The 24,185-nt window shown below is 37.3% G+C and overlaps 1 protein-coding gene and 1 long non-coding RNA gene across 11 annotated transcripts in view; both read right to left on the bottom strand.

Moving 5' to 3' along the window:
- Positions 1-5,433: 5,433 nt before the first annotated feature.
- On the bottom strand, positions 5,434-7,518 carry LOC141366203 (uncharacterized). 2 transcript variants are annotated; one of them, XR_012371303.1, is made up of 3 exons: positions 6,746-7,518; positions 6,289-6,353; positions 5,434-5,913 (listed from the first exon to the last, which is right to left on the bottom strand). It is a non-coding gene; the product is annotated as an uncharacterized lncRNA (long non-coding RNA). The 2 variants fall into 2 exon arrangements; XR_012371302.1 differs by having other exon boundaries at positions 7,323-7,518.
- Positions 7,519-8,355: 837 nt separating this feature from the next.
- The window catches only part of LOC129438458 (rap guanine nucleotide exchange factor 6), a 95,423-nt gene continuing 79,593 nt past the window's right edge, over positions 8,356-24,185 (bottom strand). For 8 of the 9 annotated variants that reach the window (XM_073871026.1, XM_073871030.1, XM_073871027.1 and 5 more), the window contains 8 exons: positions 23,615-23,832; positions 22,317-22,496; positions 19,995-20,126; positions 19,776-19,898; positions 18,383-18,551; positions 16,248-16,708; positions 15,146-15,391; positions 8,356-9,927 (listed from right to left, as the gene is read on the bottom strand). In XM_073871026.1, the coding sequence (XP_073727127.1) occupies positions 9,905-9,927; positions 15,146-15,391; positions 16,248-16,708; positions 18,383-18,551; positions 19,776-19,898; positions 19,995-20,126; positions 22,317-22,496; positions 23,615-23,832 (1,552 nt within the window). In that variant the 3' untranslated portion in view covers positions 8,356-9,904. The remainder of the gene's footprint in view (positions 9,928-15,145; positions 15,392-16,247; positions 16,709-18,382; positions 18,552-19,775; positions 19,899-19,994; positions 20,127-22,316; positions 22,497-23,614; positions 23,833-24,185) is intronic. The other variant, XM_073871033.1, reaches the window with a different exon arrangement.

Below are 24,185 nucleotides of genomic sequence, written 5' to 3'. Positions count from 1 at the left end.
GAATCAACTCTATGTTGTGCCTTGCCTGACAGCACGTTCTCTCTGGTGCAGTGGTAGATCCTTTGTCTTCCATGTGGAAGACCATAGGCTCGAATCTTGGTAGGGGCACTGGAATTATTCACAATGAGTCAAACCTGCACTTCCATTGTTCTCTAGTACTTTTATGGTAGGCAAATTGCACGAGGTTGCGTGACTGCGCTGATTGGTTGAAAGGTTTTTTTCGAAGCCCCTCCCTTGTTGACACACAAACGTGTGCAAAATCAGGTTGTGCGAGGAGGCACGTGTGCTGTATCGTTATAATGTGAACAGCCGTCTACTAAAACTATAATATAAAGCAATTTTTAAAACTATATATTTTAAAGAGAATAGGGCAGTTCACACCACAACTATAACGATAAAGATACATGGACCTATATTGTTGGGATCACTTTCTGAGCATTTTTTCCAACTGATGAACAATAAATCAATGACAGCCCTTTGAATCTATTTGAACTTTAAGTGCACACATATTTGAAATGACAGATGACACTGTGAAGAAGTCCATCACATAAAATGACCTCAGGGGCCTCATTTATAAAGCGTGCGTACGCACAGATTTGATCGTAAAGTTTGCGTATGCAAAAATCCACTGCAAAGTCCATATTTATAAAAACTGTGGAAAAGTGCTTAGCGCCACGTCAGGGTCTGGCCAGACGTACGCACTTTTGCTTGTCTGATTGCTGCAGGTTTTTGGAAATATAAACCAATCTTGCTGCTCGAAATTTGGTTTAAACATTGAGAAGTGCTCTGTTATATGTCTGTGACATTAATTAGGCATTGTTTAAAGGCGGAGATATGAAACTGCTCGGCTGCGCACAAGTTCAGGGGCCTCATTTATAAAAGTGCGACGTAGGAACTATCCTACATTTCATCTAAGACCATTTCTGAAATGATCGTAAGTGTGATTCAGAGAAAAGGAGCTTACGCACAAAAAACCGTGCGTACGCCTCTTTTCCAGATGTGTGGTTTATAAATCGCAAATGATCTTAAATTTGTGCGCAGCTGAATGCTCTTAGAACTCCGCCTTCTAAACGCCCCTAATTTAATTCATTAGCATATAAATATTAAATTTTCAAAGGCCAAATTCTCTGACTGCTACAATGGCGAGTGGTAAGAAAACATATTTGTTGTCGTTTGCTTAAGTTTTTAATATTTCTAAATTTTAACATGGAAACTTTATTGACATCATTCAAGATTAGCCGATTATTAGTGGATCTTTCCGTTCACGAGTTTCATTTAAATATAATTTTACACATAGGCTAAACGTAATATTTGTGTCTTTAAAGTTTTGCTTCAGTTTGCTACGCGGCGGTGTTAAAATAAGATATTTTCGGCTTTAAAATTCAAAGATCGTATCTTAAACTGTCGGAATATATTCCATATGGATTCATTTGGATTTACAGATGTTCAACATTAAAATCGATGCATGGGAATAATTTATATTAATTTTTGAAATACCCATCACTCTTAAATGTAGCATGTCCCTTATTGTACATCGAGGCTTTACAACTTAGTTCCTTTCACGTTGTTTTAATCATTAAATTTGATCGTTTTTACTTTCATTCAATAAAGCACATGTTCTGTAACATTTACATGTGCGTTAAAAACCGCAAAACAATTTTGCTATATTTTTAAAATATTTTTTGAAAAGATGATGAACTAGAAAATCTTTCCTGAACATATCTTGGGCGCATTTTTTTCCATTAGAATAGGCCTACATTTTAAAATATCAAAATAGGCCAACATATTTTTAAAATATATTCTAAAACCTGGTTAAATTATTTTGGAGTAGCCTAGTAGGCCTTCTCCACAGTTTGTTCATTTACTGTGTGCATCATTGTTGCATGTTTTTAGGTTTCTATTCTGAATAAACAAACACCGCAGTTTACATGCTTCGTCCTTGTTGCATTAGTTCATTACGATCATTCTAAACAGATTTCTGTAATTCAAACAACTCTGAATTGTAGTTGAGAACGTCACGGCGCACTGTTAAAACATTGTCTGTAATGTGTCGGTCGGGCCGGGCTCGGACACAACGTGCAGGAGCATCGGTTATGGTTTTTTGTGCCCGATCTAAGCTCTAATACAGATGATGTTGACGCTGTAAAAGTTTCGAATATTTATTTATTTTTTATCAAACATATTCAACACTTTTTTTACATTAGCCAGGGGATGAAAGAGAAAAATAATTTAATAAAAACATGGAAATGCTGACATACATACATTTAGCAGCTTTCTAGTTTATCAGATTATTAATAGAAGTTAAGCAATAGGCTACCTAAAATCTAATAAAAAAATACGGAATAATGGTTTATAATCCCCATATTTACATTTATTTATAATAAAAGTTGCAAACAAAAGTAACACATTAATCAAATAATATTTCTTATGTAATAAGATATCATAAGAGAAAAAAACTACTTAAATATTTTCCAAACAAAGTCTTAAGCAAAATATATGAATTCTAACAAAAGAGCACAAATCTAACCTTTTTTTTTTTTGAATAAGGACAACTCCAAAACAAATGAAAAAATGTTTCTGTATGTTGACCACAAAAGGTACAAAACAAAAAGTTTCGAATATGCCTACCTGCAATACTGCAATATTGCCACAAGGAAACGTGCGTACGTCAAGTAGGCACCTGACGTGGAAGTAAGCACTTTTCCACGTCAAAGACGAGTTTTATAAATCTGAGCGTTTGAGTGGATTTGAGCGTACGCACGGTCTAAGATCAAATCTGTGCGTAAAAACGCTTTATAAATGAGGCCCCAGGTTCATTTGCGATTTATAGATTTGAAAGGGGTACGCGCGTTTTTTGCGCGTGCGTTGGGTTTATGAATCACACGTACGCATTTTCGATAAATGATTGTAAGATCAAATGTAGGATGATTTTTACGCAGCATTTTATAAATGAGGCCCCAGGTAACCAGCGCTGATGCAGTTGCTGTGAAATTCACCAGTAATGCTTTTTATTCTACTACATTGACTACGCAAAAAAGTAAGATATCAGATTACACAAACAAACTTACTGTTGAGAACATTTGTTTTTCTTGCATTTATTTACACATTTAACGTTAGTTAATATTAGTTAATGCCATTGAAGGTAAGTGATTTGCATAAGTACTGCATGCATGAGCGAATTAACAAAGTTACCGTTGTCGTCCTGTGATGTGGATGCTAATATAGCTATGGTTATAGTTAACGTTATAGTTAAAGTGGAAACAACCCATAATCTGCTCCCACCCCTGACAAGATAAGGGCGACACCTCACTTTTGCCATTGTGTTGTCTCCCAAAAAAAATTTGTTTCAACTTAAAAAAGTAAGTTACCAGGTTTTTGAGTTCATTCAACTAAACAATTTTAACTTTTTTTCAATTAATATTTTTGTCAACTAATATATTTTTTTAAATTTCAAGGCAACCTTGCAACTTATTTTTTTAAGTTGAACCCTTTTCAAGGGTAGACTAGACAATAACAAAGTCACAGAGCACCGACTATGAGACACGCAGAGGTCCATGTTTGCTCTTCTGTACCGTACCTTGTGACAGGTTAGTTATTGTGGCATGTGCATGTTCTCCTAGTGTAACATCTATTATATACAATATAGGGGCGGTTTCCCAGACAGGGATTAGACTAGTCATAGACTTAAACACTTTTAAGAGCTCTCCAAACAGAAAACAAATTGCACTGACATATCTTAAAATACATCAGGGCCCTTTGTTTTACCTCAAAATGCACACATGTAATGTTTTTAGTAAGGCATATTTGTTAAAACTAGTTATATTTCCTAATTAAACTAAGGCCTAGTCCTGGAATAAGCTAATCCTGGTCCGGGAAACCGCCCCTATATAGGGTGCATGAAAGTATGGCAACATTTTATTTAAAACAGTAACCTCTGTTGGAAAGACCAGGGAGGTCTGGAGGAGAGCGCTGTCTGGGATCGCAAGTGATTCATATGTTCCCAATAGTGGTAAAAACTTTTGATTTTAAACACTATGGGATGGTTTCCTGGACAGGGATTAGCTTAAGCCAGGACTAGGCTTTAGTTTAATGAGGAAATTGAACTAGTTTTAACAAACATGCCCTACTAAAAACAAAACTTCTGTGCATTTTTTAGGCAAGACAAAGAGCACCGATGTATTTTAAAATATCGTCCCCTTGGAATTATAGGCTAAGGTTCTATTTGACATTTTTGTAAAAATTGAGTTATTCACATATTCTTATTCTGTGACAACTTATTTACATTATTTGATGTTTTTTTTAAGTTGTGTACATTTTGGGACATTTTATAAAAAAAGGTTCTATCTACAAAGTCGAACTCTAACTTGGCTCTATAAGGTTCTATCTGCGTGAGCACTTCGAATGCACAGAAGAGGACCAATCAGGTTCAACTTTATGGGGTGATTTCCCAGACAGGGATTAGCTTAAGGCAGAACTACACCTTAGTAATTAGGAAATATAACTAGTTTTAACAAACATGCCTTCTGTGCATTTTCAGGCAAGACAAAGGGCACTGATGTATTTTTAAGATATGTCAGTGCAAGTTGTTTTCAGTTTGGACAGCTCTTCCATTTATTTTACTCTAGGACTAGTCTAATCCCTGTCCGGGAAACCGCCCCATAGTTTTTACAAACATACCTTACAAAACCAATACTAGTGTGCATCTTAAGACAAAACAAATGGCACTGATATATGTTGAAATATCTCAGTGCAAGGTGTTTTGAAATGAAAGCAGCTTAAACGTGCATTTTAGTCTGAGACTAGGATAAACCCTGTCTGGGAAACCACCCATATGTGATTGTTTGGGTGTTTGTGACATAAATACACAATGTGGTTAAAAAGGGCATTTGAGAAGCTGTACACTCTAAAAATGGTTGGGTTAAAAACAACCCAATTGGCAACCCAGCGCTGGGTAAATATTGGACAGAACACACGTTGGGTAACACATTTTAACCCAGCAGGTTGGGTTGTTGAGAAAACCCAACATGTAGTCATTTTAACCATTTATGGGATTAATATTCTGGGTTTTGGGTTATTCTTGCTGGGTTATTTTTATCATGTGCTTTATTGTAAATCAAGACCATTGTTAACAGCAAATAAATGTTTATTTGATTGCAAAATAACTACAAACTCTTACATTTTTACAGTTGTAAGTTGCAAAATCATTTAAAGGACTGCTTACTGACCCAAGTATAAATATATTTATAAAATATCATAAATTATGCACATTGAAGTAACAATGTAACAGGTTGAATCAATTCGTTTGAATTTAAGACAGAATTTGTAATTTTACAGTATATATATGAAATACTGAAATGTACATAAACAAAACTACAGCAGTGTAAAAAAGAAACAATGTAATTGTTCAATTAAAAGTAAAATCATTCATAGATGTGTAAAGTTTTTTAAAAGAACAAATGTTTTAAGTTTCACAGAATGGAATGTATTTGACTAAAAATACTTCATTTATTAAAGTTACTCGTCGCGAACAAAGATGTACAAAGGAATCGAACAGCAGGGGATTCATCCATTTGAAAAATGACAGACTACAGGAATTCCCATAGAAGCACATTGCCTGGGGTATTTATTTTTTTAAGCACTTAAAATGCCTTTAAACCAGAGACTGTAAAAAATATGCAAGTAGTGTCTGTGACGTCACCCATTGGTTTGTGAAGAGCATTTTTGAAGCTTAAAGTAGGCGGTGCGTGCCGTCGCCATCTTGGCCGAATTGCAGTTTAAGTCACTTCCGTATTCAGAGAGACTGATTGAGAAAAAAGATTGAGAGGTCTGCTGCATGTTTCCCATGGCCAGGAAGAAAGGAAAGGGTTTCCAGGATTCTGTCCAGAGAAGAAATTCCACCACATTTGTTGCAATCTACAAAAGAGGAAAACACTTTTAGTGGTCTGAACTGAATGATCAGATTGAAGTATTCAGAAAACCATGTGGGCCAAGTGAATTATATATTTTATAAAAATTATAAGGGTTTCATTTGCATCCCTGGCCGCATTACCACCACGTGTGAGATTTTTTTTCAAAAAATGCAATAGCCTGTTTACAGTTTGCATAAGACTTTGGTGTTACACTCCTTTAACTTTTTTGCCAACAACAAAGGCTGCAAACCACACAGACTGACAAATATGATGATCTGATCTGACTATAAAGAATAAAGTACTGCAGAACTAAAATTTAGCAGATAATTAAGACATTCTAAATATATTTTAAATAGGAATTATTAAATGTTATACTTACTGGCTGAAGTTGTTTGAAGGTCTTGCTAGCCTCATCAATGGATGGACATAAAAACTCTGCACACTCTAAAAAAAAAAGAATTGGAAAACAACATCACATTTGATCTCTGCTAAAAACATAACATCTCTGTTACAGTCATCAGCCACAGATCAGAGGGTTGGTCAATATAAATTTGAAATCACAGGAGACAACCCAAAAATATTATGAAATTAATATAAAATAGTAACTAAATACGACTCAATAACACATCTAAATTCATATAACAGTACACATATACATGTTTGTTAACATGTCACTTCCACGCAGCCTCCGTCTTGGTGACAAATACGTTTGTTTTCAAGACAGTTCATATTCAAACACTTAAATTATTGTTTCATTTTAAAAGAGAGGAACAAGCATACATATAAGACACCAGTTCTTGGAAACGCTGTTTCGTTTTAATTTATCGACGCGTTACCTGCCGTACCGACTGTGAAGTGAATGTGCTTCTTGTCTTTGCCTCAGTGACAGACGGCGGCTCCGTGATCCTCCGCCGTGGCGCCGCCGGTAAAGTTAACATGTGCTTCTGCTCGCGCCTCGCCCTTTGTGGTCTGTCTTTACATATCGAATGACAAGAAAGCAATTCGTTTGTCGCTAAATTTAATTTAACAGCGTCGCTATCGCTTGTTAAGCTGGGAAAGGGAAAACTATGCGCGTGTGTGACACAAAAAGCCGAAGTGGGTTGCGGAGGTCCACTCTGTACCGGTTTTGACTCGCTTTGTTAAAGGCTTACAGAAATTGTCATGAGTTAACGTAATCTACCGTGTGATGTGGATTTTATAACATGTTTTATTAATTTTATTAATATGCCATATCAAACATCTTAGAACGATTATTCAAGTCAATTTGTGTAAATGGCGATCTGAGGTAACAGTCGTCATTCCTCCAAATTACACCCGTCGTCTTAGTCAGTATAAATTAACACGTTGCTGTCTCGCAAAATGTTATAATCTTGTTTATATTCATGAAATGTTCACAAAAGCATATAAACTTACCTTGAAACAACTGCTTCAGTGACTCTGTCCTTTCACGACGACCATTGCTGAGCACATTCAAACATCAAGGGCGCGAAGCACGTGAGCCTCTTCAAACAACCCAACATAATAACCCAGCAGTTTTAACCCAACACCTAGAAAACTGAAACTACCCAAAAAGTGTTTAAAATGTAAAAAAAATAACCCGGCAAAACAACCCAACAGACTCAACCCAGCATTTTGGGTTAAAAAATAACCCAGCCATTTTTAGAGTGTACGTGCAAGTAAAACTGCAGTTATCCAGCAGCATGTAGGCTGTCAATCCTAAGTGGATGTTTACACCAAACAAAGCCAAAGAAACACAAATCAGTCACAGGATTAGAAACAGGGTGAAAATAAATCATAAATAACTTATTTTTTTGTTTTGGAAAAAAACGTTTGTATTATTAAAAGTACATCTAATGGAACATCATAAAATAACGCATATTGACCACTTAAATTTCTTATTGGCTGCACGGTTTATGTGGGATGAGCACAGTGAAAGTTTAGGATGGAGAAAAATACACAGCAAATCGTTTTATTAAGAGGTGAGATTATCTTTCTTCCATCAAAGCATCAGATGCTCTTCAAAACGTTCTCAAATCATCACATGATCCTGACTTTTTGTTTTGTGTTGTTTAAAGGTTGACATAACAAGTACTACATTTACAAATTCATGAACTAATACTAAATTGTAACTGTAAATGATGCAAAAAGCACTGCTTTCTTTTGTGGTGTATTTGTATGAAATAGAATTGTCTGTGATTTTCTAACATCCCATGCATTAAATAAATAAACTAACAATATAATATGACCATTTAGGAATAAGGAACAAAATAGGCTGTGATAGGAAAACAACACTGCCTTAGTGTTTCTTCTTTTAAATAAACTTTTTTTGTATATCTTTGTACACCATAAAATAGTGATAAAATAATGAATATTTAGGATTTAACCAACAAGTTAACAGATCAATTACAAACACAAGAAACATGTAAGTCAAGAAACTTTAAAGAAATTTGTGTCCAGTAACCGGAGCATCAAAACCCCAGATTTATTAACAAAATATTCAAAATACAGTCTTTATAGAGCGCTCTGTGTTCAGCTGTACATGATCAGTAACATTCATTTACAAACACAAAATAAGTAAAAAAAAATGAAGCTTATATCATTAATATCAACAATCAATGTTGCTGTATGATAAAACAACACATAAAGCCAAGAAAATTGCATCCAGACAGGCAGAGTAAATAAAAAAAAAGATAATACTCCAGTTATATCCCATAATATAATACAGATTCGTCTCATTTTAACGCTATACAGCTACTGTAAGATTCAGTTCATGTACAAATGTATCTGTTTACAGAGCAACAACTATTAAACTTTTGCATTCTATACAAAATGTACTTTCCAAAGAGCATTAACTACCTAAGAATGAAAATGCACATCTAGCATATAAATATATTTATCCCCTGACAAGCAGTATTGATCTTAGTCACTATATACAACAACAACACGAGGAGCAAATCCAAAAGCTGACAATGAATGTAGAAGAAGTCAGATGGAGGGCGAGCTGATGCCCGACGCTGCTGCCTCCACACAATCTTATTGCATGGAAAATAAACTTGTTACGTCTACGTCTAGCCACACCCGGCACGATCGCGCTTTTTAGTTGTAAAATAGACAACCATTAGCTCTAAGAAACACTGTAAACAAATTGTAGGACTTTTGGTAAACGCGTCCGACGCATGCGTAATGAAGCGCTACCACACAAAAGTCTTCGTGTAGAAAACCGCTCAGCACATACAGTAAGCCGTGTGAAAATAAACATCATTAAAGTACCATCAGTGTTCATCTCTGAGCAGTTAAGAGGATCTCACTTTACATTAAAACATTGTGTAAATCTTAATATGATGTGGAATCATTCTGATAAATAATAACTGGGTGGGAGGAGTCTGAATATAAGAGGACCTGATGATGACATCACATGAAAAGTTGTTTAAGAGACGGAGACATCAAAGTCAGTTCAATCAAATACAAAGACAACATTTCTTCATCTTTGGAAACAGGTCCACTCATAAACTGTGCACAGTCAGACTGGGAATGTGTTAGTGAAAAGGAAAACCAAAGTTAACCATTTACATCAACTCTTTTGTTCAATCTATAGCAGCTGTTTTGTATATTTCAACCACAACATGTGTTCAGGGTAAGGCTGTCAGATAAAAGTTCGATTGTGAAATTGGTATTGTAAAGTATTGATCATAAATAAAGTGACAGGTTTCATTTCTGAGATATTTCAAATCATTTTCCCATATATAAGAAATCGAAACTAAATGTTGAGGTGTTTAAAGCTTTGCATCAGATGAAAATGCAACGAATCTTCCGGCAGCCAATGAAGATTTCTTCAAACGAGTTTGTTGATGATTAAGGACAGATCTGTCCAAATAAAAATATGATCCCAGAATAACACTGGAGTAAACCTGCATGGACATTTTCAGAAAGCATGGCTGCGTTTAAGTTTGTTTGTGTGTTGAGATGAAGGTCAGATGTCCATCACACGTCTGGTGTCACACTGCAGACACCTGCTCATCTGAAAGACAGACAGAAAAAACAAAGACTCAGAATCACAGACAGCGACAACATAGATGAATAATAAACAGCTGATATGATTCATGACTGAATTCATTTATATTAAAATGATTGCTGAGCTCAGAAATTCATTGAATTCAATTGTACAAGATTTCGAGTGTACAGAAGTCAAACGATCCATTTATATGAAGAAAAGATGCAAAAGTAATCACTATATCCTGTAAATCTCATTTCTAATTTTACTAATTAAATGCATCTAATCTGACGCACATTGAGTCCGAAATACTCTTCCAAAATGTTTGCAAGTTAAAAAATAAATACGACCTCATATTGTGTCAATCACGTTTGTGTCAAACACACCACCTCTGAAACTTTTGTCTGTCATAAAAAAATTCTGTTTTTCGCATCCGATAGAGAGGTTAAATCCTGGTTATCAGAACCAGCTGGGGATATTATTGCTTTATGGTATCCCCCAAGCAAACCCAATGCTGATCTCTCAAACACACGTCTTACATTTGGGCCGCATTTACATTGCATATTTGAACTGACTTATTCCCAGTTTTTTCTCTTGTGCCACAGATCGGATATGACCCACGGATGTCTAAGCAGGAAAAAAACGCATAGATTTCATTTCAATATTCTTAGATCGGTTTAAGGCCTCATTCATATGTGGAAATAAATCGTATACGCATCGGATCCATGCATTCACGTGTATGTGGACAGATCGGATATTCCCATCTCAAGACGTGTGTGCCTCATTGAAAATGTGACGCCGGCAAATGATGTCAACTCAGGTGCACACTGGTGATCACATAAATCTTCTGAGCAGTGCAATGGAGGACGACGGCTCCACTTAATGGAGCAATGGTGAAGTTTTATGTCTTGTTACAGAAATAAAGCTCTATAATCTTTTATAATCATTTTGTCTGTGTCTATTGACGTTTTATTACTTCTTTGGTTTGAGCTGTTTTGGGTCAGTATGTCTACCTTGAATTGTTTCGCCAACTGTTTAGTGTAAATGTTGATATCGGATACGGGTCGCTTTAAAAAGATTATGTAAGCGTGTTGTCCAAAAAATTGGATACAGGCAACAAATCAGAATTGGGCATCAAGATTTGACATCAGAGCTACCAAAAGCTGCCTTGCTCAAATTAACGATAGCTTGTTTGCTAATATTCATCCATTCGCAGTGAATAGTGCTAACTTTACGAAGACTTAATTTTGTATTGTTTTGCAAATTTCTCTGCAATGGATGAATTAATATGCATCAGATACATTGTGCAAGATTTGTGTGAGTGATGAATTTGTAGGAAAATGAATACGAGTGAATATTAGTGCAAAGATATTTATGTCGTAATAAGCTGCATGCATCAATGAACTATGAGTTTATTTTTGGAGGACAGTTCAGTTTTTCTTTCTGTTATAAAATACTGAGATGGTTTATGGCCTGTTGTGTAACATTCACACTGTTCTGTTAATATGAATGAAACTGCAATACTCTGACAGTGTTTCTTGTATCCATACACAATTAACTGTAAGACGGGTAAAGTTTTATTTTAAATGGACAATAAGTAGGATTTCCCCCATCTAGTGGTGAAATTGTATTTTGCATTCAAACGAATAGTGCTCTCTAGCGCCTCGCTTTTCCAAATGCGTGTTGCAACTACGGTAGCCGTTATGAACTCACTGATCTCCTTGTCCGTTTCAGCTGGTTCACGTGTTCTGAATGAAAACGCGTTGCTGTAGGCTAGTGCTTTTTGTCCCTCTCTGCTATTATACTTTATCAGTATGACGAAACGACATGGAAGCCTCCTTGGACTTACCCGTTCAATGTACAATAACGGTGCATTCACACGGGGCGTAAGCGTTAACGCTTAACAGAAGGCTTGTCTGAAGCGTGGCCAACAGCCAATCACAGTGGCCGCTACACATGCTCCATTCTTCCATAAACGTAATTGGCTGGCTCTGTCTAGGCAATTTGCATAAGGCGATCTGATTGGCTGAAGCACGCGTTGCCGCTTGAAAAGTTGAGAAATGTTCAACTTCTGCCGCGAGCAACGGCACTGACGCGGCGCCGACGGATCCACAATTCAGTTCGGCAACGCATGACGTCACCCATTAAAAGTGAATGGGAAGCGTTAACGCTGACGCCCCGTGTGAATGCGCCGTAAGAGAAGAAATTCTAAGCTTACAAAGAAAAGTCAGATCATCGACAGATGTCCTCATTGGTGTCAAATGACCTATTTATGAATAAAGACATTGATTTTGACTAATAAAAAAAAGCGTCTGCCAAATGCATAAAATGTAAACCTGCCGAACATTGGCGGTCAGTGACTTTTTTTAAGGGTGCATGATGCGAACCTCGTCAAAACATGTATTCAGTCAGTCATGCGTGTGGCTCTTCTTGTCAAAATATGTGTATTATGATAAAATACAAGCCTGCTGCAGATGCTTCAAAGGGGTTTATGATAAAAGAGACGATCACGTTTGCCAGATACTTAATCTCATGTGGAATCAGAATTTAGTGTTAAATTAGTGTTTTGTGAACGTGAGCGTCTCTTTTATCATAAATCCTTTCGATGAGTGTGTAGCAGGCACGTATTTATCATGTGGATATTAACAGTGGCGTGTAACACGATCACTCTCACTAAACACACTTTGTCAGGTTTCATTTATATAGAGGATATATATTCTGCTGTGTTAGAGGTCACGAGTCGCTGCATCAAAGTATTGTGAGTGTAATTCAAGAGCAGACTGCTGCTGTATGTTTTCAAATTGCTCTTGTGGTACTTGAATTTTATACGCGATAGGTCTGTGCGAGCTGAACCTACATGCATGATTTTCAGAGGTCCATTTGCCAGCGTGTCACATGACACTAAAATTTTGACCAAACCCTAAGGTTTTGGGTTTGTACACTTCAGTGGTCATATACATTTAAATAGGTCTAGCTCAGATAAATAAAACACTTTAATGTATCAAACATCACTTCCCAACAACAACATTAAGGCAAAATTTGGGAATTTCACTGCCCATAGTGGCTTGTTAGCAAAAAGTTTAAAAATAGTCCCTTGACCAGAGTTTACAGTACGTATAAAATGTGTGCATCTACATGTATACATATTAGGTGACCCCGAATAGTCGAACACCTGATGCATCAATGGGAGAAGCCTGATTCAAATGTGTTATGAAATGAGGATCATTTAATTTTCCTTAATTTTCTCCCAATATATTATTATAAAGCCTATTATCATTATCATAATACTATGCAAATAATATGTGAAAAAGTAGCTTTCAATAATATTTTTAAAGTGCGTTAATAAATCCAACAACCTCCGTGATAGGGCTACACATCTATATAGGAAGAGGTTTCCAGGTTAATAAACCATTGTGAAGCAGTTGTCTCTTTGTGTCTGCAGTTAAAAAGACAAAGTTGGTAATTCTGGATCTACTTTTGTTATTTTAATCATTTCTTTATTTTTATTTTATTTATAAACACTCAGGGTTGTCTGATATAACTATTTGTGGCTTACTTTGTGACTTTATAATGTTTTTTTTAAATTATAAAGGTAAATTCTAATCTAGTTTAAAGGAATAGTCTACTCATTTTCCATATTAAACTATGTTATTACCTTAACTAAGAATTGTTGATACATCCCTCTATCATCTGTGTGCGTGCACGTAAGCGCTGGAGCGCGCTGCGACGCTTCGATAGTATTTAGCTTAGCCCCATTCATTCAATGGTACCATTTAGAGATAAAGTTAGAAGTGACCAAACACATCAACGTTTTTCCTATTTAAGACGAGTAGTTATACGAGCAAGTTTGGTGGTACAAAATAAAACGTAGTGCTTTTCTAAGCGGATTTAAAAGAGGAACTATATTTTATGGCGTAATAGCACTTTTGGGAGCACTTCGACCTGGCGCAGCAACACCCTCCCTCTCCCATTATGAGAGTGAGAAGGGGAGCGGACTTTTCAGGCAAATCGAAGCACTCCCAAAAGTGCTATTACGCCATAAAATATAGTTCCTCTTTTAAATCTGCTTAGAAAAGCGCTACGTTTTATTTTGTACCACCAAACTTGCTCGTATAACTACTCGTCTTAAATAGGAAAAACGTTGATGTGTTTGGTCACTTCTAACTTTATCTCTAAATGGTACCATTGAATGAATGGGGCTAAGCTAAATGCTATCGAAGCGTCGCAGCGCGCTCCAGCGCTTACGTGCACGCACACAGATGATAGAGGGATGTATCAACAATTCTTAGTTAAGGTAATAACATATTTTAATATTGAAAATGAGTAGACTATTCCTTTAAGTCTGTCAATTTTGGATAGCTTTTCGTTGTATCGCTGTTGTGATTTAGCTGAATGCGCTAGGTGTTCTGCATGTCACATTTAAGATCATATTTAGGAGTCCATCAAACTAAACATCAAAAATAGATTTTTTCGACAGGTACAAGTTTCAAAATGTATTTAAAACAGGGTGGTTATCTTGTCAAAAGTTGAGCTACAGAACAGGTAAGCTGTTCCTGAAACTTCGGTGATAAAAAGGAAAATATCTGCACTGAACCTATATTTATGCCTGACACGATTGTCTTTCTTGTGATTTAAAATGATGGTCCGTTATCAAAAATGTTTTTGTTATATGTGTGATGCTCTGTACATCGTTTTGAGGAATCATTTAACGAATGTTTTTACTGCCTTTCATTTTAACTTTAAAAAGATCGTCATGCATCATCAGTTTCATCTTTGTTCATCACTTGAAAGGTCACTTTATCAGAAAGATGTTTCGGTGTGCTGCTTATAAAAGAATATAAAAGTTAACCATTTGTTGACTACCTGGTCTGGTCTGGTCCCCCTCTCAACCCATGCACACACTATAGGCAAGATTCGACAATTCTGATGTAAATCCTTAGTGGGGGACACCTCTAATACATATTATACCAAAACTGACAGAACACACTTTAAAAGCACATCAAACACTATGGCACATACAGTGAGAGACATGAGCAAAGCATAAGCACACACACAATAAGAATTTATTATTTCCCATGATTTTAAACCTGATGTCATATTTCACCTAATGAAAACACATATCTAAAACCTATTTTAAAAGCATTCGGATCGTTATAGGCTTCATTTTCTTATCTGTTTCATTGATTTTGTGAAATATGACATGTTTCCTGATCCACCCAATGCTTTTTAGGGTCTGACAACGTACCCTCCTCGCTATCAACGTGAGGATGAAGAATAACACTGGACGGTCTGGACAGCGTCGCCTCAGCCAGGCTGTGTCGCAGTTTGCACCTCTGCAGTGCCACGCTATAGTCGGGCGGCTTTATGTGGGGCGGGCGTAAGACTCCTTCTTGTGCGTGTGCGTCGCCCAGAGCCAAACCCTGGTAACCTGGAGGAGTGGGGGGCGGTGCTTTGAATCTATCATCTTTGCAGGGTGACGTTACACAGTACACTGACAGGAAGCGGAGGACGTAACCGAGATGAAAGGGAGGGAGCACAGACAAAAAACAAACAAACACACAAACACAAGACAAACATCAATTAAACAAACGGGGCATATAAATGAAAAAGACGTTTACTAAAAAAACTGACAACTTAAAATAAAGCAGCATGCAAACATAATGATGATAAAAGCAGATTTGCACAGATACCACTGGTCTTCAGTTTTCTGTTTGTTTTTAAATTGAGTCGGAACTAGAGCTGTCACAATGATTAAATAATCGTCTTATCGCAATTGTTTGACCTCATCGCAATGATTTCAGATCACTGCAATGATTGCACATCCCGCTAAAAAACACAAGGGGGAGCTGCAGCGCCTGTATAAAATCGAGACGGTGTCCGATTACTTTTAAATATGTGTTACATGTATTCATATTTTCTGGCAGGTAAATCTTGCAAAAGATTTAATTAAATAATCACAACAATGTGTGAAAATTATTTCATGAACAAACAAAAAAAAATGTACGAGAATTAAATGTCAAAGCAATAAAACAAACAATTAATCATCATAATCGGCACAATTTATTAGACAATTAACGTCAGCCAAATTTCGTAATCGTGACAGCCCTAGTCGGAACCAAGTGTTAGTTTGTATTTGTGATGTCACTTCCTAGATGTTCTCTCAGCTACTCTGTTGTGTTTTTGAAATGAGTAACTTGGCAGTACAGTATGCCGATTCAAAAAAACGAAACGAAATATAAAGTTACTTTTCTACTATTAAGTGAAATCTGCTTGTATCATATTGAACGACACTTGAAAACCTGACAAAATGGCACATGTAGAAACGTCTGCTTGAGCCGGCCCCTTACCTATAAGTCCTCTATCCGTGCTCGACGTGATCATTTTGTACGCAGGATCTGTGCTTTCCTGTCCGTCAGAAGTCGTCTGATCTCCCGCCTTGCGTTTGACGGTGCCGTAACTTCCCTCGTAGGTGTCGGACAGAGAGCTGGAGGAGGTCCAGGACTGTCTGGACTGACCGAACTCAGAGCCGTCTCGAGAGCAGCTGTCCTCATGCAGGCCCGGACCCATTTCCACCTCAGCGATCGGGCCGCCCATGGGAGTGTGTCGATGATTCAACAGATCTAAAGCGCGCTGGCCCGGAAGCGTCTGGAGGTTGTCGTGAGAGTTACTGGAACAGGAGGTCCAGCTCCCACGCCCGCTGTCTGCCAGTTCAGAGACGGAGACGTGCTCGGCACCCGGCAACTCTTCGGTACTGGTGGAGGAGGTGAAAGTCGAGCCTCTGGCCATGGAATATCGGGGGACATACGAACTGGGAAATAATTAAAATACTTTTACTGATAAATAATATTTTTTGATTATCTTCAGACAGTGAGTTGCAATCAAAGTGAAATTAGGCTATGTTTACATTAATGCGTTTATCCTTTAAAACGCGTTACTTTTGCTACGTTTACGCCTTTCATTTACACTACACCATCGCTTTCGACCCTCATAAACAGATTCGTACGCGAACGCTGCACACCCTGTTTTAGTTTGAGAACTCAGACGTTGCGCTGAGTGTAAATGAACGTAGATGGAGTCTTATGTAAACGAACAGCTGATGTTAACGTGACAGCGCATCATTTTCAAAGTAAAAATTATTTTTATTCAGGTAAATGGAGGGTTGCAACAGAGGTTTTGCCAAAAATAGTAAACATCTACCAACCAGCTATTATAAACGCTATATCAGATTGTTTTAACATGTATCCATAGATAATGTCTGTTTTATATTTATGTTTGAGTATTGTTGGGTTTGAGTATTGTTGTAATGGTGTTTATGTTTTGTTGAAATTTAGTTAGCTTATTACGAAAGATAGACTGTAATTTTAAACGTTGTAAAGGCCAATATGAAGGGAGAATTGTAATGGGTCAGACATTATTTTTGAGTTTAATTTAAGTTTTGTTTGCTACTTTAAAATAAATTTCGTTTCATATAATTTGTCTCTTAATTTTAATCGATGTTTTGTTGATACGTTTTATGAATATTAATTAATAAAAACAATACAATCAACATCATATTAATATTTAATGCTTGTTTAGCCGATTGCGCTTTTTGCTATTTCTGCGCTTTTTGCTATTTCCTGCTAGCGGAGGACGTGCACGGACCTCGCACACTTTTAAATATTAACATCATATTCATTTTTATTAATTAATTGCACACTGAACAGCGATAGGTAAGGGAAGATAAGTTATTTTGGTGTTTACCTCTTATTATGTTTGATTTAAGTTTGCATTTCGCTACTGTTTAGTACTGTTCACTTGAATGCTTCCTTTTTTAATCATAAACACCTTTCTGTTTCATTTATAACATCAACATAAACCTATTAATCATATTAATATGTTGTAGGGGGGAGCTGAAGACTTTCTCAAACACATTTTTATAGGTTCAAAGACTTTTATGCGCATGCCCAGTTACGTGATTGGTCATGTTTCATGCGTTTATGGTTGTGTATAGTGTGGATGAAGATTCTGTTTAAAATGCCAGTATAAACGAGGATCGTTTTCATTTTAAAATGCCGTTTTAAAACACAACTGCTCTAATGTAAACAGGGCCTTAGTTTCAATGTGACAAAGTTTGTTTTAGTTGAGGTCAGCTTGACACAGCGATTGAGAGAATCTAGACTACAGCAGAACAGCATTGAAACTAACACGAGATGATTTATATTGTCTGCTGTAGTCCAATAAGCCACGTCAACATATCTCAGTGTATAAACCCTGATGCCTGTTTTACTGCAGAGCACAAATAAACATTTCTTCATAAATTGCTACTGTCGGTGTGAGATACTTATTATTAATGTCCTGTCACTTTAACGACTGACTTTTTAAAAAACGAAAAATGTTAAAAAATGAAATTGCAGAAGCAACATTAAACCAAAATTGATTGCAGTAAAGCTTGTTTAATGAACTCTTTGTACTCCACAGCTCTAGGAAAGTGGCGTGACGTTACCTGGTGCCAGGCTGACCGCAGTCATTGTGTGTGCCCGTCTCTGGCGGACAGATAACAGAAGCTGGTGTGGGCATGGAGTCTACGGAGCAGTTACTGACGATGCTTGAGCGAGATGAGATCTCACTGGAGTCAGACAGATCAGACCTGACCGCTGGCATGAGAGCGTAACCTATAGGACACAAAGACACAGATCAGTGTGTAATAACTCTCAGAAGATATCTCTGATGAAAACACTATCAGACCGGACATTACTACATCAACATCCGGCTTTTATTACAAACGTTTACAACTCATCAAAACTCAGAAAGAACAAACTTTTAAACAAACACATGACAAATTACAGTTACTTGGTACGGTTGGATGATCGCAAAACACTTTCACATGAAACACGTTGTTTAACAAACAATAAAACATTATTATTTCCTGAAACCTGGATGACTTTCATTCTTCTATGAAACAGAAGAAAAACCTTGAGGAACATCTGAGCTGCTCTTTAACATACAATAAAAGCACGCAATGACCCTGACCATAACCCTAAAGCTAAAGAAGACAGAATAACAATCAACATTTCAATCTGTCTCTCACACTAAGCTATCGTTATGGATTCAGAAGACTGTCTGTTTAATATCATGTCTGTATCACACAGTTATTCTTCTCTTCTGTCTTCTGTCTTTCTGACGCTGTGAGGTTGACTTCAGACTGTCCTGTCTCCCTGAACTGTCTGTCTGATCCGTGATGTCTCTGGATCTGTCTCTCTGTCTGATGAATGTGAAGGGGGATCTTTTTGGAGACTCTGAGGAGATCTCTTCCTCTTCCTGTCTCACTGAACTGTCTGTCTGATCCGTGCCGTCTCTCTCTTTGATGAATCTGAAGGGGGATCTGAAGCGCCTGTGTGGACGCTCTGATGAGATGACTTCATGTCTTACTGAACTGTCTGTCTGATCCGGGACGTCTCTCTCTCTGATGAATGTGAAGGGGGATCTATTTGGACGCTCTGATGAGATCTCTTCCTGTCTCACTGAACTGTCTGTCTGATCCGTGCCGTCTCTCTCTTTGACGAATCTGAAGGGGGATCTGAAGCGCCTGTGTGGACGCTCTGATGAGAGGACTTCATGTCTTACTGAACTGTCTGTCTGATCTGTGATGTCTCTGGATCTGTCTCTCTGTCTGATGAATGTGAATGGGGATCGGTTTGGATGCTCTGATGAGGTCTCTTCCTGTCTCACTGAACTGTCTGTCTGATCAGCGATGTCTTTGGATCTGTCTCTCTCTCTGACGAATCTGAAGGGGGATCTGAAGCGCTTTCGAGGGGGCTCTGTGAGGGTCTCTTCCTGTCTTTGTCTACCGATCGGACAGGTCATCCTCAGGATGCGTTTTTGGAGAGAAGCCCCACCTATGCCGTAGGTGCGGCCAGCAGGTCCGCTGACCGTGGCTCTGCTACTGGCCTCGCTCGTAAGAGACGACGACGACCCCGACAGGTTCATCTGATTGTAGTTTGGTTTTGGAGCTCCACCAACTGTGAAAGAATTATGGGAATATTTCAGTGTAACTCATTCACTGCACTTTAATTACTAAAAATTCTATTAGTTGTTGGTCATCATGATCATGATACCTTTGCGAGGAGATCCCTGTGGGGAAACAGTAGGACTGGAGTGCAGGGATGAGGCGGTGGATGGGTCTTCGGATCTCTTTACAGACGTCTCATCAGTTGAAGCAGCAGTTTTCTTCAGAGGTGAGTTTGGACCTGAAGAGAAGAAAAGAAAACAACCGTTCATAACTACAGTTACTGTACAGTAATAAACAGCAGAGGGAGCTCCTGACTCATAATTATTACTGCAGACTTCTGTTTGATTTCATACAGTAAATGAGCAAACGATCCGTTTCATTTACTTCAGATTACAGTTTTGTAAGTTTACAATGTGAAATAATTTCATTATTTTAATTATGATTTTTGTAATAAGGGGTCCTTTTCACATGTTCCACAACTTTTAGTGTGTAATGCTGCTCATTGTTACTACAACATGCTTCTTCCTTAAAGCATGAATTACAGTATTCAAATAATTCACACTTAAGTGTTTTTTTAAGTGTATTTTTGTCTTTTTTCAGTAGAAATATAAAAAAATTCTTAAATTAAGATGCTTTTTCTTGATGAGCAAAATGACCTAAGAAAATAAGTCTAGTTTTTAGTGAGTTTGTCCTTTAAAAACAAGCAAAAATATCTGCCAATGAGGTGAGGAAAAAAATCTTGAAATAAGAATTAAACACTTAATTCACTTAATATTCTCACCCCATTGGCAGAATTTTTTGCTTGTTTAAAGCACAAATTTACTTAAATTGTATATATTTTTTGTCTAAAACTAGACTTATGTTCCTAGGTCATTTTGCTCATTAAGAAAATACATCTATTTGAGATAATTTAGATATTCTTACTGAAAACAAGACAAAAATACTGAGAAGAAAAAAAGTAAGAAAGTAATTTTTTGCAGTGTAGTACTGTTGGTGTTTTCCTGTTCTAATTTAAAATTCCTGCAACTAAAACTGTAAAAGATAAACAACACAACAGTATTCCACTCTGTAGACATCATCCATGTCCTAATAATCCCTTACATTACAAAGGTCTAAGATCTAAGCAAACTGAAAAGTCAGCTTAACCAATCAGAGGGGTTCATTTACATGCAATCAAATAATATGTTTGTTATCATATTGATGCTCAATCAGATTGAAAAGCCCTCATGTAAAAATCCTAATCAATATGATTGAGGTCGATTGAATGCAAAATTTGATTGTATTGAAGGAGGTGGTGTAGTCCAATCTGTGGTCCGATCAGCAGGAGAAAAGTATGCATGTAAACGTGTGAATCGTTGTATTTTCTCAAGCAGATACAAAAATACTTTGTGCACATGCAGAGAAGAATTGTGCTCAAGTTCACATCTTATATTTAACTCATATTTACGTATCACATGATTCTCGTCACAGACACATGCAAGAGCAAGGCAAAGGCAACACACATTATTAAGGTAATGGGGTCATGCGCTGTACATTCTGCAGCGTTCGTGTGTACTTTCATAACATAACATCAAGCAATAAAATAGCGTAGTGCCTTTCAAAAACTGTTTTCTTTGCCTAAATCTGAAATCATCTTAAGAACTCAGCTTTTAACCTTTAAAGCGTAAACTCGAAGAGAGATGCAGTGCACTGCATTGCCAAGTCCTTTGCTTTTATGCTGACTTTAGATTTGGGCTACCTTTATACTGTTTTTTTTCTGCGGGTAAAAGATGAAAGGATTTAATTTATTATTTATTGGTATTTGGGTTGTGAATAGTCATTGGGATACTTTGGGGCTAGTTTTGAACGTCCATTGGAATGGTTTTGATATGTGACTCTGGCAACCCCGGCTGTGCGCTGGCACAGACGTTTGGTTTTGGATTATATTTGCAGGACAGTCGATCGCCAGGAGCAGGATTGGGCACCCCTGATATAGAGTGTATATGTAAACAAACATTTTAAGCAGATTGCAATGTTTAGGGTTCATGTAAACTGTACTGTTGAAACCTGCAATCGGATTAAACTCGGTCCGTTTTTCTGCATGTAAACATAGCCAGAGTAAACTGAGCGTTTCAGGAGGGAGGCCATAAAAGCTATAACACAGTGTTTAAGACAGACTGGGAAGAGACGTGCTGCAATAATGTAAGATATATCAAATATAATTCAGTTATTTTAATAATCAAGCATTAAACTCTATTGTAGTAGAGCACAAAAAGCAAAATCACAGCATATAAGATATAAGAATATAGGTCAGGTAATTATCTTGATTTGAACGCATCTGACCTTTATGCACAGATCTGCATGATTTACAATAAACAAGATTTCACAACATCATAATTTAGCCACATGAGCCAACAGTTCAATAATGAAGATGAAGTAAGTGACGTACTGAATGAAGCGGCCAGCTCTTTAGCGATGCTCTTCTTTCGGAGAGGATACAGACTCACGGGAGGAACCTGAAGAACCTGAGAGACGCGGTTCTGAGTCTTGGCCGAGGAGAGACCGGACCGGGTGGGCACGGGAGACATGTCTGATTTAGCAGACCGCCGCTCGCTCAGGTTCTTAGATACTGCAGCATAAATACACACAACATCAACACTGAATACTGTATTAATATCAATTGAATTAGCATATCATCATCATGTTTAGACCAAAAAAATAAGAACATTACCAGCAAAGATCAACATCAACAAAAACAAAATCATGCAGAGTGAAAATGATATAAAATATTAGTACTTAAAAAAAAAAATTCCTGTTTATTTTTTCTTAATTCCATTAACAGGTATTCAATTAATAACAATAGGTTGAAAAGGCCAATTTACTTAAATTAACAAAGTCTTAAACAATGCCTGCATAACTATTTGAGCTTTGGATAACATTTACTAATAGTTTAGATGGCCAGGGTGTAATTTTTTATTGTATTCAGAAGACAGTGTCCTGGGGCCGGTTGCTCCAGCTAGACGTAAAAATGTTGGGTGCAAGCACTGCGTCGAGCTCATTTACGTACGGCTTTGTGAAAAAAAACATTACGCCTGTATGACAAGGTGTAGCAACAAAGCTTTTAATAAGTTTTATACAGTGTCTTTGTAAATATCTAAGTATTATATGATATAAGAATTTATTGGTGCGATCTCTCAGTCTGCATCGTGCTTGCGTATGCATTAGACGCGCCAACGTCTTGTCAATTTAATTATTTCTATTATGCCAACACTTTATACTATATACAAAGGCCTACCTTTGACTAGACATAAGATTTAATCTTAGACATTTGCTACGCCTAGATGGTGCAACAGGTATAAAATATATATAGGACCTAAAGCGCATTTTATGTCTTACAACTGGGTTTACGCCCAGCTGGTGCAACCAGCCCATGATAAATCACAAACAGTAACACCAGGAATGTGTGTTGAAGTAAACACAGGCATTGTGTGTAAATTTCATATTATCTTTTCTAACTACTCTTATGGTCAATGGATAAGGCTGCCCACTAGATGGCAGTGAATAACCACAAAATCTAACGCTAAGGCTACAAGACTTTTGAACACACAATGATCCGACCAACATGCTGCAGTATGTACTCAGAAAGCGAGTATGGCGATACGACAACACAACAGGAAAGTCATTTTAAAAAAACAACATCACTGAATGACTAGCGGAGAGCGTGGTATGTGGGTACAGTAAACGCACATGTGCTGTAGGCTGGTTCACACTGCAGAGACATGATCTGAAACTTCTCCTCATCAGTCTCCACCTCCAGGTGCGCCAGGTACTGCTTGACCCTCCGAGCCATCTGAGCGTCCTCGTACAGCTTCTTAGCGTTCAGCAGAGAGCTGCGTCTGACGCGCTTCTTGTGATTGCCCTGAACGTCCAGCAGGTTCGAGTTGGTGCTGCCCTGACTCAGAGATCTGAAGAACAGAAGAAGAAGAAGAAGAGCGAGATGAAGAACTGTGACACGTGAATTCACCGTGAACGTCATTGTCGTCCGATAAAACAACCCAAACCTGTTCATGTTAGTTCATGTCATTTAATGTAACATGTCATGTTTGAGCAGCTTACACTGTGTCTACACTTTACTCTCCATTTGGAAATAATGTCTTAACATTGGTATTAGTGCAACACAACCGTAGGCTAAGACATTCCTACATGATTTCAATTTCATCGCAAAAGCTGGTGCAAGTGTCTAACAGGGTTCCCACACCTTAGTTAACTTTAAATTCAAGGACCTTTCAAGGACTTTCCAGGTCCAATTCCCTTCAAA

This window comes from Misgurnus anguillicaudatus, chromosome 9 (genome assembly GCF_027580225.2).
Source record: "Misgurnus anguillicaudatus chromosome 9, ASM2758022v2, whole genome shotgun sequence".
NCBI lineage: Eukaryota > Metazoa > Chordata > Actinopteri > Cypriniformes > Cobitidae > Misgurnus > Misgurnus anguillicaudatus.
This window is presented reverse-complemented; position numbering and strand designations above follow the sequence as displayed.